At 42.1% G+C, this 17,080-nt stretch overlaps 2 protein-coding genes across 3 annotated transcripts in view; both read left to right on the top strand.

The window, feature by feature from the left end:
- The window catches only part of LOC139730528 (uncharacterized), a 148,948-nt gene that overhangs the window by 13,583 nt on the left and 118,285 nt on the right, over positions 1-17,080 (top strand). The window lies entirely within an intron of this gene.
- On the top strand, positions 913-1,878 carry LOC139730544 (uncharacterized). The gene has a single exon (XM_071641399.1). It carries the CDS (start codon positions 913-915, stop codon positions 1,876-1,878), a length of 966 nt encoding a protein of 321 aa, XP_071497500.1.

The following is a 17,080-nucleotide window of genomic DNA, read 5'->3' as shown; positions in this document are numbered from 1 at the left end:
GACCCGGAGCTCATCGTGGCAGTGCGCACTGCAGTTCGCGATCGCGATCGAGGTCCCCTTGGAGAGTGACGTGGCCGCTATTTCACCCTGGAAGCGACTAGCTGACTAGGGACTCTGTTCGGACTGTCGCGGTGGTTCGTAACTTATGCACCCTTTTATATGTATTACCGCTCCTAATAATTATAATCACATGTATGTCCCCTCAATTTTAAGACCTCCTTTTAAACGTTTTGACCAAATATAATTTGGTGTGATTGCTCATGGAGAGTCGTAAATAACCAATACCCTGATTGATTCATATTCTGGGGGAAATACCCTATAATTATCACCTGCGTGTGATATAATGATGTACACGACAATAAAGCGTGTATAGTATTGAAACTTAAATATTCTGTTGTCAACGCCCGTTATTACAATTAGTAAATCGAGTCGAATCACAACTCAAGACGTTGGAATATGGCTGTATGATGAGAGTGTGTTTGGTGTGTAGTTTGTTACACAACAAAAATAATATCTTGCCACATTAACACGCCCGAGGCCTACCTTCCAACAAAGTGGTGACCCCGACGTGATCTTAAAGAGGTGTGATTCCACTCCATTTGATAATACGACTTTATAATAACCATGTTGTAGTTGACAACCACACACGCACTTAGTGTGAACCATACTATCTGAGCATATTCTTGCTACTATATAGGCTCATACCACATAGGTTGGCAATTTTGTGTTATGCTTACGTAATATGTATGTTGCTGTCTGTTAAGTTTGCAAATTATTCTCGATTGTTTGTGGGCCTAATAGTTCGTATTCAGTAGCAAATTGCTGCGGCAGTGACCGATACCACATAACACTCCGGTCAGGACCTTGCGCCCTCGTTAGGCGATTTTATTCTTGCGTGAAGAGATTGTAACCATGGCTACCGAAAGTGCGGAGCAAACTCTATCCCCAGCGGCCTTGCCTGCAAAAGAGCCCGAGGAACGCTCACTCATAGGCACAGTTTCTATCAAATTGCCCCCATTTTGGGCAAACGACCCCCAAATTTGGTTCGCACAAGCGGAGGCACAGTTTAGCACGCGCGGCATTTCTAAAGAGGAGACAAAATACGCCTATGTTATCGCCGCATTGTCACCCGAAGTGGCGCAGGATGTGCGTGACTTAATTGTTAACCCACCGTCTGCCAACCAATATACCAACCTGAAACAAACTCTCATAGCACGAATGTCCGAATCTGAACAGCGCCGCGTTAAGCGACTCCTAACTGAGGAGGAACTCGGCGATCGTAAACCTTCTCAGCTTCTGCGGAGAATGGAGCAGCTGGTAGGCGATCAAACGCTAGAAAAGGGTATTCTGAAGCAGCTGTTTCTGCAAAGACTCCCCCAAAACGTCAGGCTAATTTTAGCATCAACCTCTGACGCCCTAACTTTGCAGGAGTTGGCCGAGCTCGCGGATCGGATCGTTGATGCCCACGTACCGGGCGTCAATACAATGACGGCTAGCCCTCCGATAATAGCACCAGTTAGCAGTAGTGGGGGAAATTCGAGAGGGGTTACGCCTCCAGCGACGTTGTCACAGCTAACGAGCGAGCTTGCCGAAGTAAAGCGTGCGTTGATTGATCTGACGTTTAGCGTCAAAAAGATGCAGCAGCGGGGACGTAGTCGCAGCCGTAGCACGGCAGGCAGGGGCGCTAAGACCCCCTCGCAACACAACGGCCAGCACGGCCAGCAAAGCCAAGGAGCGAACGCTGCGGCGGCAGCGTCAAGTGATCAGCCCGGAGCTAATACACAGCAGCTATGCTTTTACCACTACCGATTTGGTGCAAACGCCCATCGATGCACTCAACCTTGCTCGTACAAGGGAAACGAAGCGACCAGCGGGTAGGCGCGACGACCCCGACTGGTTCCCTTAGCAACAGTCGCCTCTTCTACGTCACTGACAACAATACGCAACAGCAATTTTTGATTGACACTGGTGCCGCAGTGTCGGTGTTCCCACCCGGCAAACATGAGCGAAAGTATCCATCCTCTTATCACTTGCGAGCAGCAAACAGCTCCCAAATAGCCACATATGGCCAACGTTCATTAACATTAGATTTGGGTTTGCGCCGTAATTTTAGATGGGTTTTCATAATTGCCGATGTGGCTACACCGATACTCGGTGCCGATTTCTTGCATCACTTCCACTTTTTGGTCGATGTCCAACAACGACGACTGATAGACACAGTAACAAACTTGCATGTCACAGGACAGACTGCGGTTAACGTCGGACTCAACCCCGTCGGCTTACATATGACAGCCGACGATGACAACGACCCATACCGATGCATGCTTACGACCGACTTCAGTGACATAACCAAACCGGTATACAAAGAGAGCGACGTTCGACATAGCATCACACACCATATCGAGACAAAGGGACCACCCGTTAGTGCACAACCACGACGACTGACAGCTGACAGACTAGCCGTAGCCAAACGCGAGTTCGAACACATGCTCGAGCTCGGCATTGTGCGGCCGTCCAACAGCCCGTGGTCATCACCTTTACACATGGTGCCCAAACGCACTGAAGGGGATTGGCGGCCGTGCGGAGACTATCGCGCCTTGAATAAGGCAACTATCCCCGACCGTTACCCCGTCCCTCACATTCAGGACTTCGCCTCGAATTTGCACGGCAAGCGCGTTTTCTCGAAAATAGACTTGGTAAGGGCGTATCATCAGATCCCCGTAGAGACTGATGACATTTGCAAGACTGCGATTAGCACACCATTTGGCCTATTCGAGTTTTTGCGTATGCCATTCGGGCTACGCAACGCAGCTCAGACATTTCAGCGGTTTATTGACCAAGTTCTTCGTGGCCTCACGTTCGTTTATGCGTATATAGACGACCTCCTCGTGGCAAGCGCGAATCACGAAGAACACGAGCGCCATCTGCGTTTGCTTTTCGCAAGACTGCAAGAGTACGGCGTAGTAGTAAACCCAAGCAAATGTGAATTCGGGAGAGACTCGCTCGATTTCTTGGGCCACCGCATCAATAGCGAAGGTGTGAGCCCACTGCCCGAAAAGGTTGAAGCCATACGTCAATGCGCCACGCCCACTTCGGTCAAGCAGCTGCGTGCATTCTTAGGCCTGGTCAATTTCTACCGTAGATTTATCCCAAACTGCGCAGAAACATTGACACCACTCACGGACCTCCTCCGGAATCGTGCAACACGCTCACGAAAACCACTGCACTGGACACCAGCATGCGACGTGGCATTTGCCGAAATCAAAGAGAAAGTTGCACAGGCCACACTATTGGCTTACCCTTCTACCCAATCAGCGTTGAGTATCATGGTCGACGCGTCCGACAGAGCAGTCGGGGGCGTGGTACAGCAACTGACTGACGGGGCCTGGCAGCCAATCGCCTTTTTCTCTCGCAAGTTGAACGCAGCGGAGACGAGGTACAGTACTTTCGGACGAGAGTTACTTGCTATCTACTTGACTATCAAGCATTTTCGTTACATGCTTGATGCCCGTGACTTCTGTGTATATACAGACCACAAACCCCTGACTTACGCGTTCAATGCTAAGCCAGACCGTCACAGCCCGCGCGAAGTACGGCAACTTGACTACATATCCCAGTTTACTACCGATATTCGGCACGTAAAAGGGGCAGAAAATGTAGTAGCCGACATGCTCTCCCGCCCTGCGGTAAACGCGCTCCACACGACTGAAACAGTAGACTATGAATCGATGGCACAAGCACAGCAATGCGATGACGAGTTGCAAGCAGAGCTGCGAAACCCACGTACTAGCCTTAAACTCGAACGTTTGCCTCTCATTTCTACTGGTGGTGAGATTATTTGTGATATGTCAACCCAAAAGCCACGTCCGTACGTTCCTCAATCCCACAGGCGCGCGATATTTGACTCAGTCCATGGCTTATCTCATCCTGGTGTTAAAGCCAGCCAACTAGCTATCACTTCTCGGTTCGTGTGGCCAAACATCAACAAAGATGTTCGAAAGTGGGCACGCGAGTGCATTCCTTGCCAGAAGTCTAAAGTTCATAGACACGTCAAAGCTCCTCTCGGCACATTCAGTACACCTGACGCACGATTTGCGCATGTTCATATCGATTTAGTAGGACCACTGCCTACTTCACAGGGCAATGCATACGTTTTCACTTGTATAGATCGGTATACGAGGTGGCCCGAGGCAGCGCCCATACCCGACATAACAGCCGAGACAGTAGCTAAAGTGTTTGTCGAACGATGGGTAGCAGTGCACGGCGCGCCGGAAACGGTCACCACAGACCGTGGAGTTCAATTCGAATCACGCCTATTTGAGCAATTAACGCGGTTGTTAGGCACAACTAGGATTCGCACTACCGCCTATCATCCGGCAGCAAACGGGATGATAGAGAGATTTCACCGCCAGATGAAAGCTGCACTAAAAGCAAAGAACGACCCCTCTCACTGGACTGAGCATATCCCGATCATCTTATTGGGCATTCGCTCTACTGTAAAAGATGACCTCAAGTGCTCCCCAGCCGAACTTGTCTACGGCACGACACTGCGCTTGCCCGCTCAGTTTGTTGCTCCTCAGCAGACCACTGTCGACCCGAGCGACTATGTTTCTCGATTACGTAACCACATGTCTCAATTCACACCTACTCCGCCTCGCTCCCAACACACGACTACTCACGTGCCGACAGACCTGCACACTTGTTCTTATGTTTTTGTCCGTGTTGATCGAGTTCGTAAGCCCTTGCAACAGCCCTACGATGGGCCTTACAAAGTGTTACGACGCAACGTTAGGCATTACACACTCGAAATCAATGGCAAGAAAGAGCAGGTGAGCGTCGATCGCTTAAAAGTCGCGCATGTCGAGAGCAGCAGCGCGCCGGACGATGTAGTAGTGCCTCGCGACACAACGCGTTCCCCACTCGAATCTTCCCCAGCGACGTCGACGGCGTCGGATACGCCCGCTGCGAAGTCGGATCCACCGGTCCGACAAACGAGATCGGGGCGCCATGTCAGATGGCCGGCGCGTTATGTGGTATCGTTAGGATAACGTTATTTCATTTAGTTACGAGGCGTCTGCCATCACTCTTGATGATGTCGAGGTTTTAAGGCAGATTTAATTAATTAATGTGAATACTATGTGACTGTCATAGGTAATTAGTATGTATGTTATATGTGTACGCCTTGGCCGTATACAGTTTGTACAGGATTTTTTTTTTTGGTGATAATTTGTTATCATCTTAGTTTCTTTTGCGTGATCTCAGAGTTACCCCCGTAGAAGGAAAACTTACCACGGGCGGATTCACTGCAACCAGATACATTAAGTTTCCGTATTTTTATTGTACATGTATATTACTTTGTGTGCTTTCTGCGATACTCTAAATGTAGTACATTGTATAACGCTTAGGGGCTGCCATCGCAGAACGACACGAGCAACATGACATACACTTTTTTGTGTCATACTTGGCCGATATGCTTTGTTTGTACTTTCCGTTACAAATTTTTATCTGTGTGTATTATTATCGAGTCCGTGCTATAATACATGGTCCGTGCTTGAGGACGTTGAACCAACACACGGTTCAGTCAGATCGACCTCATAGCATATTATTATGTAGGCCCTACAGTATTTTACAATAAGTTTTGTTTGCTTTCTAACAACCTGCATGCAGTCCTCAAGGGTATATACACGACCATTGTATTGATATTGTGTTTTTGGCAGGTAGTAAAACGGTGTACATACAGTTATTTTTTCCTTTTGTCGTACGTCAGTGCTGGTCAGGACTTACGTACTAGGGGGGGATTCCTTGTAGCAGCACGTACCCCGTTAGTCTGACTATAAGTCACCGGCCGAGAGAGGGAGCTATTTCAATCGGTATTATATAATCATGTCACTCTCTCCGGACGCTCCCCGATGGCAAAAAGAAACAAAAGAGCTAATTTTTGCTGACCAGTCCTTTGACCACGGTTATGTAAAAAGGTACACGTAGGCTTAGCCCATCATACTTGCCACGTAGCCCCCTTTTCCCTAACATTAACCGTGGACATAGCTTTTTCTCTCACTCTGGCTCCTCAACCTCCAAAGGAGATGGACATATTATACCATCGCTCTCCTGCGTCCGATACAAAGGGGAGATGTAATATTATACTTTCCAGAGTCAAGTCCATCCCGTGTTGAGTCAGTTTTACATTGTACTATAATTCTTGGAGTTCATACAATACACCACATCGGTGAGGTGCTTGTTTCAAGCAACATTAATTCTAAATAGTTGTGGAACAATTGTTATGAAGAGGAGTTGCCTTCCTATCATATTGTTTGCGGACGCTGCATGAGGCTTGCATCAAAGCTCATCATCTCGCATCTCCTCCCATCGTCAACCCCGTCGTCAACGACTAAGGATGAACTTCATCCATGTCCAGCTCTCGACGAATTAGCGTAAATTTATTGTGAATCTCCAAGTGGGATCGCATCCGTAACAATCGATGTCAACGCTATTGATGTGAGTGCCGGGCGACGACGAGGCGGCGAACACCGGTCCCGTTCCAGACAGTGCGTGTACACGTCAGCATCTCGACCCGGAGCTCATCGTGGCAGTGCGCACTGCAGTTCGCGATCGCGATCGAGGTCCCCTTGGAGAGTGACGTGGCCGCTATTTCACCCTGGAAGCGACTAGCTGACTAGGGACTCTGTTCGGACTGTCGCGGTGGTTCGTAACTTATGCACCCTTTTATATGTATTACCGCTCCTAATAATTATAATCACATGTATGTCCCCTCAATTTTAAGACCTCCTTTTAAACGTTTTGACCAAATATAATTTGGTGTGATTGCTCATGGAGAGTCGTAAATAACCAATACCCTGATTGATTCATATTCTGGGGGAAATACCCTATAATTATCACCTGCGTGTGATATAATGATGTACACGACAATAAAGCGTGTATAGTATTGAAACTTAAATATTCTGTTGTCAACGCCCGTTATTACAATTAGTAAATCGAGTCGAATCACAACTCAAGACGTTGGAATATGGCTGTATGATGAGAGTGTGTTTGGTGTGTAGTTTGTTACACAACAAAAATAATATCTTGCCACATTAACACGCCCGAGGCCTACCTTCCAACAGTCTCTTTGTGAGACAGAAGAAGAAAATCCTTTTTCTTGAAAACAGAATCATTGCGTAACCAAGTTCTTAAAGGACAAGTTCACCTTCATAGACATGTGGGTTCAGTGAATGCAGCAATATTAGTAGAGCACATCATTGAGAGTTTGAGGAAAATCGGACAATCCGTTCAAAAGTTATGAATTTTTGAAGTTTCTGCTCACTCAAGGCTGGATGAGAAGACTACTATAGCTTGTGATGTCACATGAGTACAACGATATAAAGAAAGAATAAAGAAAATTCAACATATTCTCACTTTTCTCGCATAACAAAAGAACACTTGACTTCTCTCTTTCAGAAGGCAGGGGGAATGATATTACACTTAACCTTTGTCAGTAACAAGCCGAAGAAATGTGCACTTTATTGAAAAAGTAAAATTTTGTAAAATTGTCTTTTTATTTTCTTTATATGGTTGTACGCATATGACATCATACACTGTAGTAGTCTTCTCATCCAGCAGTGACTACGCAGATACTTTAAAAATTCATAACTTTTGAACGGATTGTCCGATTTTTCCCCAAACTTTCACAGATGTGTTCTACTAATATTGCTGCATTCACTCAATCCACATGTATATAAAGGTGGACTTGTCCTTTAAAACACTATTCTACAAGACACTGTTGTTCATGTGGTCAGTGTCAGCACTGGCTCATATTAACATGTTCTACTATAAATACATAATCCTACATGTATACAAGTGTTGATATGTTTAAATCATTGCTGAAAACTTATCTATTTACTCAATCCTAATTTTTGTTGTTGTTGTTATATTATATGTACATATTGCTGTATATTGATTTAATATTTTTTCTGTATTAATGTGCTTAGAAACGTCAGTTTTAAGTGCTATATAAGTGTTATTTATCATTATTGTAACTATTATTTTGTAGTGTATACTGTGCAGTATCACCACCGACACTTCTTATTATCAAGTACTGTAAAACCAGAAACGTTTACATCCACTTTAATTTTGCGAATGTTGCAAGAGCTAAGATATTGCAAAATTGAAATTTATGCAAGCGAAAGTTTTGGTCTACGCTATGTGCATTGAGTAGGCCATGCTTAACATTTTGCAATTATGATGCATTGCACTGATGATGATCGTAGTAACACTTTGGCGTCACAGAGGTTTATTTTCTCAACTACGTAATGATATCTTCTGCGTAGATCCAAGTGAGGAAACGGCACAGGTCTTTCTAAAAACAGAGTGAAACAAAGCAAAATATGAGTATCATCAAAAGGCATACTTTTCTTTCTACTTTCTCAGTCTATGTAACATATTTGCTGCATTTGACCCAATGAATTATGTCCCTCAATACGGTAATGAAAAAAAAAAAGTCTGGGAGATTGATCTGTGGGTTGGGCAGTAAATATATACTGCTATGGTAAGGACTCGGGGCTGTATATAAATAGATCTACACTAACAAAGGCTGTGGAATTACACTTTTTCTCCATACCTTGGAGATTACTCATGCATAAACTTAATCAAACTACGTACAGTAGTCTCCACATAATCCAGTACCACTTTTGGGTAGGCCTTCTCTGCTGCATTAACATACGAAGTAAAAGCAGTTCTGATGCGTGTTATATTCATTGAATAATGGGGTTAATATTTCAGTTAAATGGGTAGTCGAGTTTCATCTATTCTTCGCAAAAAAAAAAAAAAATATGTGTAAATAAATTCTGAAGAAATTGTGAAGAGCTGAGAGGCGATAAAGGCCTATGGTTTATATGTTATCATGTTAATGTGCAGTGAATGATAAATCCACCACATCACTGGAAGTAGATTTGTACAGTAGTATGCCAAATACCAACCCTTGCATGAGCACCACAGACACACTGCCCTATACACAGTGACACACTTATCACTGCAAGTGTCTAGCCAGCTTTGCTAGATAAATACTGAGTGAGCTTTCTTTGAAGTGTTCATGAAAAAGTAAACTTACAATCCCCATTAATGGGACAGCAGAATTTGTGACTGCATATATTTACAATGTCAAGTTGCATACTACAGTACTACAATGTCATGTTGATACGACTTGTTCAATTTACATAACTACAGTCAACTTCGGATACCTCGAAGTCGTCGGGACTGAAGAAAATGGTTCGAGGTACGCGAAATTCGAGGTACGCGAAATTCGAGGTACGCGTACGTACGTCGAATTTTCTTCGACCTATCCGATGTTTATCGATGTTCAACATGGTATCTGTTATAGTGCCTACCGATTGTTTGCATGCTTGTCAATTGGAATTGAATCGACTTTTATATGACTGAATTGAATGAAAATCGGAATTGAAATCAAAATTTCAGAAATGAAGATTTTGGTGGCCCTATCGCGCCACCAAAAAAAAAAGTCGGGTGTTTGCCTTTACTTTTGAAAATGAACAGCGGTAACAATCGGCTCCGTAAGATACTAAAATAAATGTCGGATGTTTGTTCATACTTTTGGAAATGAAAAACGATAAGACTCAGCTCCGTATGGTGCTAAAACTAATGTCAGATATTTCATTTTGCGTTCGGAAATGAATAAGGATAATATTCGGCTGCGGAAGACGCTGAAATAAATGTCGAATATTTGCTTTGACGTTCGGAAATGAAAAACAATATTCAACTCCGTACGATGGTTTAGATAAGTGTCGGATGTTTCCTTACTTTCAAAAGGAAATAGCAATAACATTCGGCTTCGGAAGATGCTAAAATGAATGTTAGATGATCGCTTTTATGTTCGGAAGTTCCAGTAATATTCTGTTCCATACGATGCTAAAATAACTGATGTTTGCTTTTTAAATTTCGAAATGAATAACAGTAACATTCAGCTGCGTTCAATGGTAAAATTAATGTTTGATGTTTGCTTTGACGTTCGGAAATGAGTAAAATATTTAACATTCAACTCCTGACGATGATAAAATAAATGCTGGATGTTTGCTTTTACGTTCGAAAATAACTGGCAGTAACATTCAGCTCCGGAAGATGCTAAAATACATCTCGAATGATTGCTTTTACGTTTGGCATGTTTGGAAGTGAATAGCAGTAACATTCTGCCCCATATGATGCAAAAAAAAAAATTGGATATGTGCTATTACATTTCGAAATGAATAACAGTGACATTCAGCTACGTTTGATTGTAAAATAAACGTCTGATGTCAGCTTCGACGTTCGAAAATGAAAAACAGTAACATTCGGCTCCGTAAGATGATAAAATAATTGTCAGATGATTCATTTCACTTTCGGAAGAGGACAGCAGTAACATTCGGCTCCGTACGATGATAAAATAAATATCGTATGTTTGAAATGAATAACGGTACGATTCTGCTTCGTACGATGCAAAAATAAATGACAGATTGTTGCTTTTACATTTGGAAATGATTAACGGTATTAATCCGCTCAGTGAGGTCTAGATGCTGAAACAAATAGCGGATGTTTGCTTTCACGTTTGGAAATGGGTAAGGATAGCATTCAGCTCCATAAGATGCTACAATGAATGTCGGTTGTTTGCTTTTACATTTAAAAATGATTAACGGTAATATTCAGCTCCGTAAGGTGCTAACAAACTAATAAATGTTGGATGATTGCTTTTACAATAAGAAATGGATGAAATGGATAACGGTAACTTTCGGCTCTTTATAATGCTAAAACAAATGTCGGATGCTAACAAATGTCGGCAAATGCTCCCACTTTTTCATTTCAATCCTAAGTTTTGACCTCCTAAATATATAGGCATCAACTTTTATAATAATCTATACGCCTATTTGCTAAATCTTAAAACACAGAGTCCAGATGATTGGATTTTCTATTCATTTGTTTTAGACATGGGCATCTGTTTCACTTTAATAATGCTTAATATTCATTTTTCTATGTTTTGTAGGACCGATTTAGTTTTTCTAATGTTTTTCTCCATTTTTTTTTGTGTCGCCAGATTTTAATTTCGAGTAGATTCGACCACCAAAAAATAAAAATCAGTGATACTGGTGGCCCGATAAAAGTTAATAGTGTGGAGCCCTGTCTATTCTATTCTTTATTATGCTCGGCCTATACTTCCACATCATATTCCACAATATTTTCATAATCGCATTGCTGAAAAAAAAAATCAGTGCTTGCGTTCTCGGGGAAGAATAAATGAAACATACTTCGTGAAAGGTAAAAAAAAAAAAGTTAAAAAAGGCACTACGCAGGAGATTGATGTTTGGACAGTGGACCGTGATTAATGCCAAAGATATAACTGTCAACACCTACGCAGGTGCGCCACGACGGTTAAGAAATCTACGCGCACGGTATGACTATCATGATCAAGAATTAAAACACAGTGGTTAAAGAAAAGAAGATGATGGGGCAGAGCGTAGTGCTGTCGTAAGCACTCCGTTGCTTGGCAAGGGTGCTATGTGCATACCGTGTACGTATGTAGGTAGGTGTTGGGATTTTTCTTGTCAGTTGTGTACCGGGCATTTCTTTGGGCGCGCGATTGTTCTGGTCGGGAATATTTACAGTCGAGTGTGAAAAGATTTGTGACATGTCTTCTTCGCTGTCCACGCGCGCTTTATCGGAGATGCTGAGTGATGTTGCAATTTCGATTCGAGCTACATGCCGGGAAAAACAATAAGTTAATTAAGATCGGGACAGTAGATTTCACTTCGAGGTAACCGAACTTCGAGTTATTTTCTTCGAGCTACGCGAATTTTAATACACGGAAACTCCATAGGAACAATCGGGACTTTCATTTTGCCCCCGAGGTAAGTGATATTCGGCTTATCCGACGTCGAGGTATCCGAAGTTGACTGTAGTACCATGTACTTTCATAAACGGCGAATGCACTCGTGCAAGCAGTGCCTCGGCATGGATTACTGATTATTAGTATCGTTTCCAGTCAGTCATCAACAAGGTAGTACAGTATAAAATAGGATAAGTTTCCATATTTCTTAAGATTTGTAGCGTGCTGTTTCCTTGAAACCATTACGAGAAAAATTGGGGATTCAGTGAAGGCTATTACACTGTATGAAACTTAAAGGACAAGTTCACCTTCATAAACATGTGGGTTGAGTGAATGCAGCTATATTAGAACACATCAGTGAGAGTTTGGGGAAAATCGGATAATCCGTTCAAAAGTTATGAATTTTTAAAGTATCTGCTTCGTCACTGCTGGATGAGAAGACTACTATAGTGTATGATGTCATATGCGTACAACCATATAAAGAAAATAAAAAGACAATTTTACAAAATTTTACTTTTTGAATTAAGTGCACATTTCTTCGACTTGTTACTGACATATGTTAAGGGTAATATTATTCCCCCTGCCTTCTGAAAGAGAGAAGTCAAGTGTTCTTTTGTTATGCGAGAAAAGTGAGAATACGTTGAATTTTCTTTATTCTTTCTTTATATCGTTGTACTCATGTGACATCACAAGCTATAGTAGTCTTCTCATCCAGCCTTGAGTGAGCAGAAACTTCAAAAATTCATAACTTTTGAACGGATTGTCCGATTTTCCTCAAACTCTCAATGATGTGCTCTACTAATATCGCTGCATTCAATCAACCCACATGTCTATGAAGGTGAACTTGTCCTTTAATTGAATGATCTGTGCAGGAGCTGTGGCTGTGACATACATCCGTGCTATAATGTGGTGCATATGGATGCATGATTTTGTATGTGGTAGCTGTGATGTGAATGAAGCATACTCTCCGGCAAATCAGGTACTCCGCTTAATCGGGTAAGCAATGCTGTGTCCAACAATACCCAATTAATGGAAGAATACTGTGTATCATGCATTACTGCACAATGATTCAGGAGGGAAGGATTTTTGCCATGGGGTCAAAGGTCTAGTAAAAATGTTTAAGATATCACTACTTTTTCCCATATTTTGAAAATAGCTCAAAGTATTGTTATGAAATAGATGTTACCAGTTAGTGATTCTGTGACGAATTGTGGACCTTGGGGTCAAAGGGCAAGGGCCGAAGGTCAAGTATAAATGCTCAATACTTGCTCTCATGAACAATTTAGTCATCCATCTGTGTAAAACCTAGTTCAAGAAAAGTAAAAACTCAACACATAATTTGTGACTAGCATGTCATTTCAAGTTTTTGCTAATTATGTAAAACTGTCGTCTCATATTGTCAAGACGTACTCTAAACCTATTTGGAGAACCATGCAATAAGGCAGAGGCATGTACACCAGTCACCATAGCGACATTCCTATTTCCATATAGTGGTGTATAATTCCAGGATAGTTGATAGTAATGTAATCTTTTAGATAAATGAATTACAGAAATGTAAGTTAGGAAATAATTCCGAAATAGAAATTAGCTCGTTGTAATTAAAAACAAAAATTCCTGTACAATGAATAAGCCATGAGAGAAGTGATAGGAGAGATATACCAAGGTCAGAGAGCAGCTAGGCATTAGATTTAATTAAAGTGAGGCAGTCCTCACGAATTTGAAAAAAATATGTTGATTGTTGGTACCTCCAATGAACTACTTTCACCAAAAACAAACTTTCAAATCACCAATTAAGCTCGTAAATTTTGGTTGAAAAAGTGTGAATCTGCATGGTGAATATGCTAATGAGCAAGTCTTGGCGGAGAGTCAGACGTCACCGAGGCACAACTCTTCCCAGCCGTGTTCTGCTCGTTATGCGTATGACTCCCTAGTTACCCGGATGCATGAGGAAGGCGATGGCTACTAGTACAGCTGTATTTGACATTGTTTTTACGTACTCTGTGTGTGTGTGTGTGTGTGTGTGTATTATCTATTCGCACAGTACACGTGTGGACGGTACTACTAGATCTACGGTAGATACCCCGATTTGCCCTTCGCGCGTTTCCAGTCTATCACAGCGCAGCTGCGGCCCTGTCGCCGCGCATGCAGTTAGCCATTTATGTACTAGTAGGTACGTAGAAACGGTGCATTTATTTACACTAGAGGGGCGACCGCATTCGGCGTCGTCTGGTCGGGCTATCTTTCATCATGCCGATGTGTCAAGCAGTATTTTGCTCGAATCTTAGAGAAAATTGCCCAGGAAATCGTTTTTTCCATCCCAGACCCACAAAAGGATCGTGAAAGGTGCGCTGTATGGCTGAGAAATCTCAGTACAACGAAGCCGAACATAAAAACTTAAAGCATTCTCGATATCGTGTTGTAGGCCTATGCGAGGACCATTTGAGAAGCATGTTTTGACGTGGACAAGCAGGCTGTGGCCCTCGGTTATAAACCGAGAAACTCCTGAAGCCAAATGCAATCCTGACCATATTTGCTTATATGAGTTATAAAACAGAAACACCTCGAGCATCGACTTCGAAGATAACCGAGGAAAGGAAGCGTAGCCGTAGAGAGGTAAGGAAAGTGGCTAACCCATTAGCTATGTTTCATACGGTGGGGCTGCAGCCGGGGTTGGACTGCAGTACAGTGCTACTGCCAGTGACGACTGGACCTGCACGGCAAAGTGGAGCAAAATCATATTCCTGCGGCCCCCTGTTTTTACCCTGCCCGGTAGAAGTCATATTCGTTTGATATCTGAGTACTTAAAGAAATATTGAGATAGAAACAATATTTTCTTTGAAGAATTTGAGTCTCTTATGCCCAGGTAATCTTCGGTTTGAACGCCAAACTCAGTAACGACGGAGTATGATAACAATGCGCGCGAGAGTGGTTTGTACACAATTATCAGTGCAGTGAAAATTCTCAGGACTGCCTTCCTTTGAGGGAGCGAAGCAATCAAGGGGGAGGGGGAGCGTGGGGAAGTAGGGAAGGATGTAAATGCACAGAAAGGAGCTTGCACAGTTTACATCAAACTGTAAATCATGACATCTGGACTGCATACTGAATATAAGACTTGTTTTCGTAGAGAAAAGATTGTCCGAAATTTGACCTTTTCAATGGTTCGAAATCATGTTTTTTATCGTTTGTTTTGAAGTATGTGGACGTGAGAATGACCCCTGAGGTGTGAGTCTAGATCATCATGTCTGATGCATGATACTTGCAGGTCTGAAATTTATCGAACCATGGCCATCATTCTACTTTTTCCATGTAAAATAGGCCCTCATATAGATGGAAGATCTGTGGTTTTATTTCTCTCATGAAAATTTCAGGAAGGTTTTGATACTCTATAGAATAAGATATCATATCCCCTTAAAAGCTTCCCAAAAGTATCTTCTAGATGATAACTTTTGGAATAAATTGGCTAATTATGAATGAGGGTTTTACTGTCAAAGCCTGAAATGTATTCATATTTCATTCTTGAGTAACACAAATAATGCCAAGTGATATTCACCATGCATGTTAAGTAACTGAATAATATATACACTAAACAGAATGCTAGAACTCAGCCCTGGAAAGTACTGCATACAATTGTGTTCATGCAGGAGGGGGCACCCCGTCCCATACCGTCCCCCCGCTATATATAAAATGCTATTTCAAGCCATAAGGGGAAATGCGGGATAAATGATAGTTTGGGAGAATTTGATAAAAGCATAATAGTATTCAGAAAAAATGCAAATATTGCCTTTTTTTGAAAAATTATGCGTTAATATGGGCTCAATGAAGCATTGACTTGACAAGAGCACAAAAGGTATCTTATACCACTAAATTCTGTATGTTAATGAGAAAATACGACTTTTTTTTAGTAAAAGCAGATATAGCTACATTCCCCCAATGACCCGTTTTCTATGCACATCCAATATATACAGCCTTTTTTTTTTTCATTGCTGACAATCTCCCTTAAATTGTATTGATGGTTCAGTCCTCAATCTACACACACTACACCATCTGTGTCCTACTGTGGAGTAGTCCTTAGGCCCCAGATCACTGATAAGGCATTGAAAAACATCAATTGTCAAAACCTTGAGGGGAATCAAACATTCCCCATTTTTGAGCAAATTCCCCTTAAGATATATTTGCCCTATATATTTATATATATTTGTTTTTATAGAAACAAAAATTGAATATTTCTCTATAATGGCGCACCAGATCTCTTAATTTCAAGCTTGAAAATGCAAAATTTTCCCTCATGTGGGAGGTGATATCTCCCATCCCTCACCCTCCCCTGCACAGTTCCCTGAGTATATAACAATTTGATATTTCAGCAATATGGTGCATCAAACCTCGAAGTTTCAAGTCTGAAAATTTAAAAATCTCCTTTGTGTATGGGGGGTATCCCCCTCTAATGCCCTCCCCCACACATCTCCCTGAATATATACTGGCAGTTGTCTTACTTTTATACTAGAAACAAAAATCGAATATTTCACCAAAGGGGTGCACATAATCTCTGAATTTCAAGTCTGAAAATGCAAAAATCTCCCTCATGTAGGAGGGGGCACCCCCTCCAACACCCTCCCCTACACACTACCCTGAATACTGTATATATCTTTTTGTTACTTTTGATAGAAACAAAAATCAAATTTTATATTTCACTAACAGGGTGCATCAGATCTCTGAATTTAAAGTCTGAAAATGCAAAAATTTCCCACTTGTGGGAGTGATATCCTCCCCTGCCCGTTTCCTTGAATACTAATCACTGATAATCCCCCCCCCCATCTCCTCTGTATGGATTTACGCTGGTGCTGCTGTACGTTGCAGACATCTGCTAGATTATATTGACCATGAAACAATTGATCAATATATGTCGTGTTTGTACAGCAGTGACGTGCATGCCCTACACATATTAATGCAGAACAGATTTCTCAAGGTAACATGGTGTACGTACCAGTAAATACACATTGTATGTACATGTATGCACGTTATAGATGATGTAGGTTTACTAGATTTTCAGTGCAACACAGTTGCCTTTCATCGGCACACTACATATGTTTCAGATAGGCATAATGATGTGGTTTTTCTTTCAGGCAACATATATTTTTTACTGCCATAGCGAGGCATGGAACAGTCAAGATTACTCTTCCTCACATTGCTCAGCAGTATGGTACTAATCATTCCATGATA

The sequence above is a fragment of the Diadema antillarum genome, unplaced genomic scaffold, assembly GCF_040938485.1.
Source record: "Diadema antillarum isolate AM-2024a unplaced genomic scaffold, OU_Dant_1.0 seq00000320_RagTag, whole genome shotgun sequence".
NCBI lineage: Eukaryota > Metazoa > Echinodermata > Echinoidea > Diadematoida > Diadematidae > Diadema > Diadema antillarum.
Note: the sequence above shows the minus strand (reverse complement) of the source record. Positions and strands in the feature narration are given on the sequence as shown.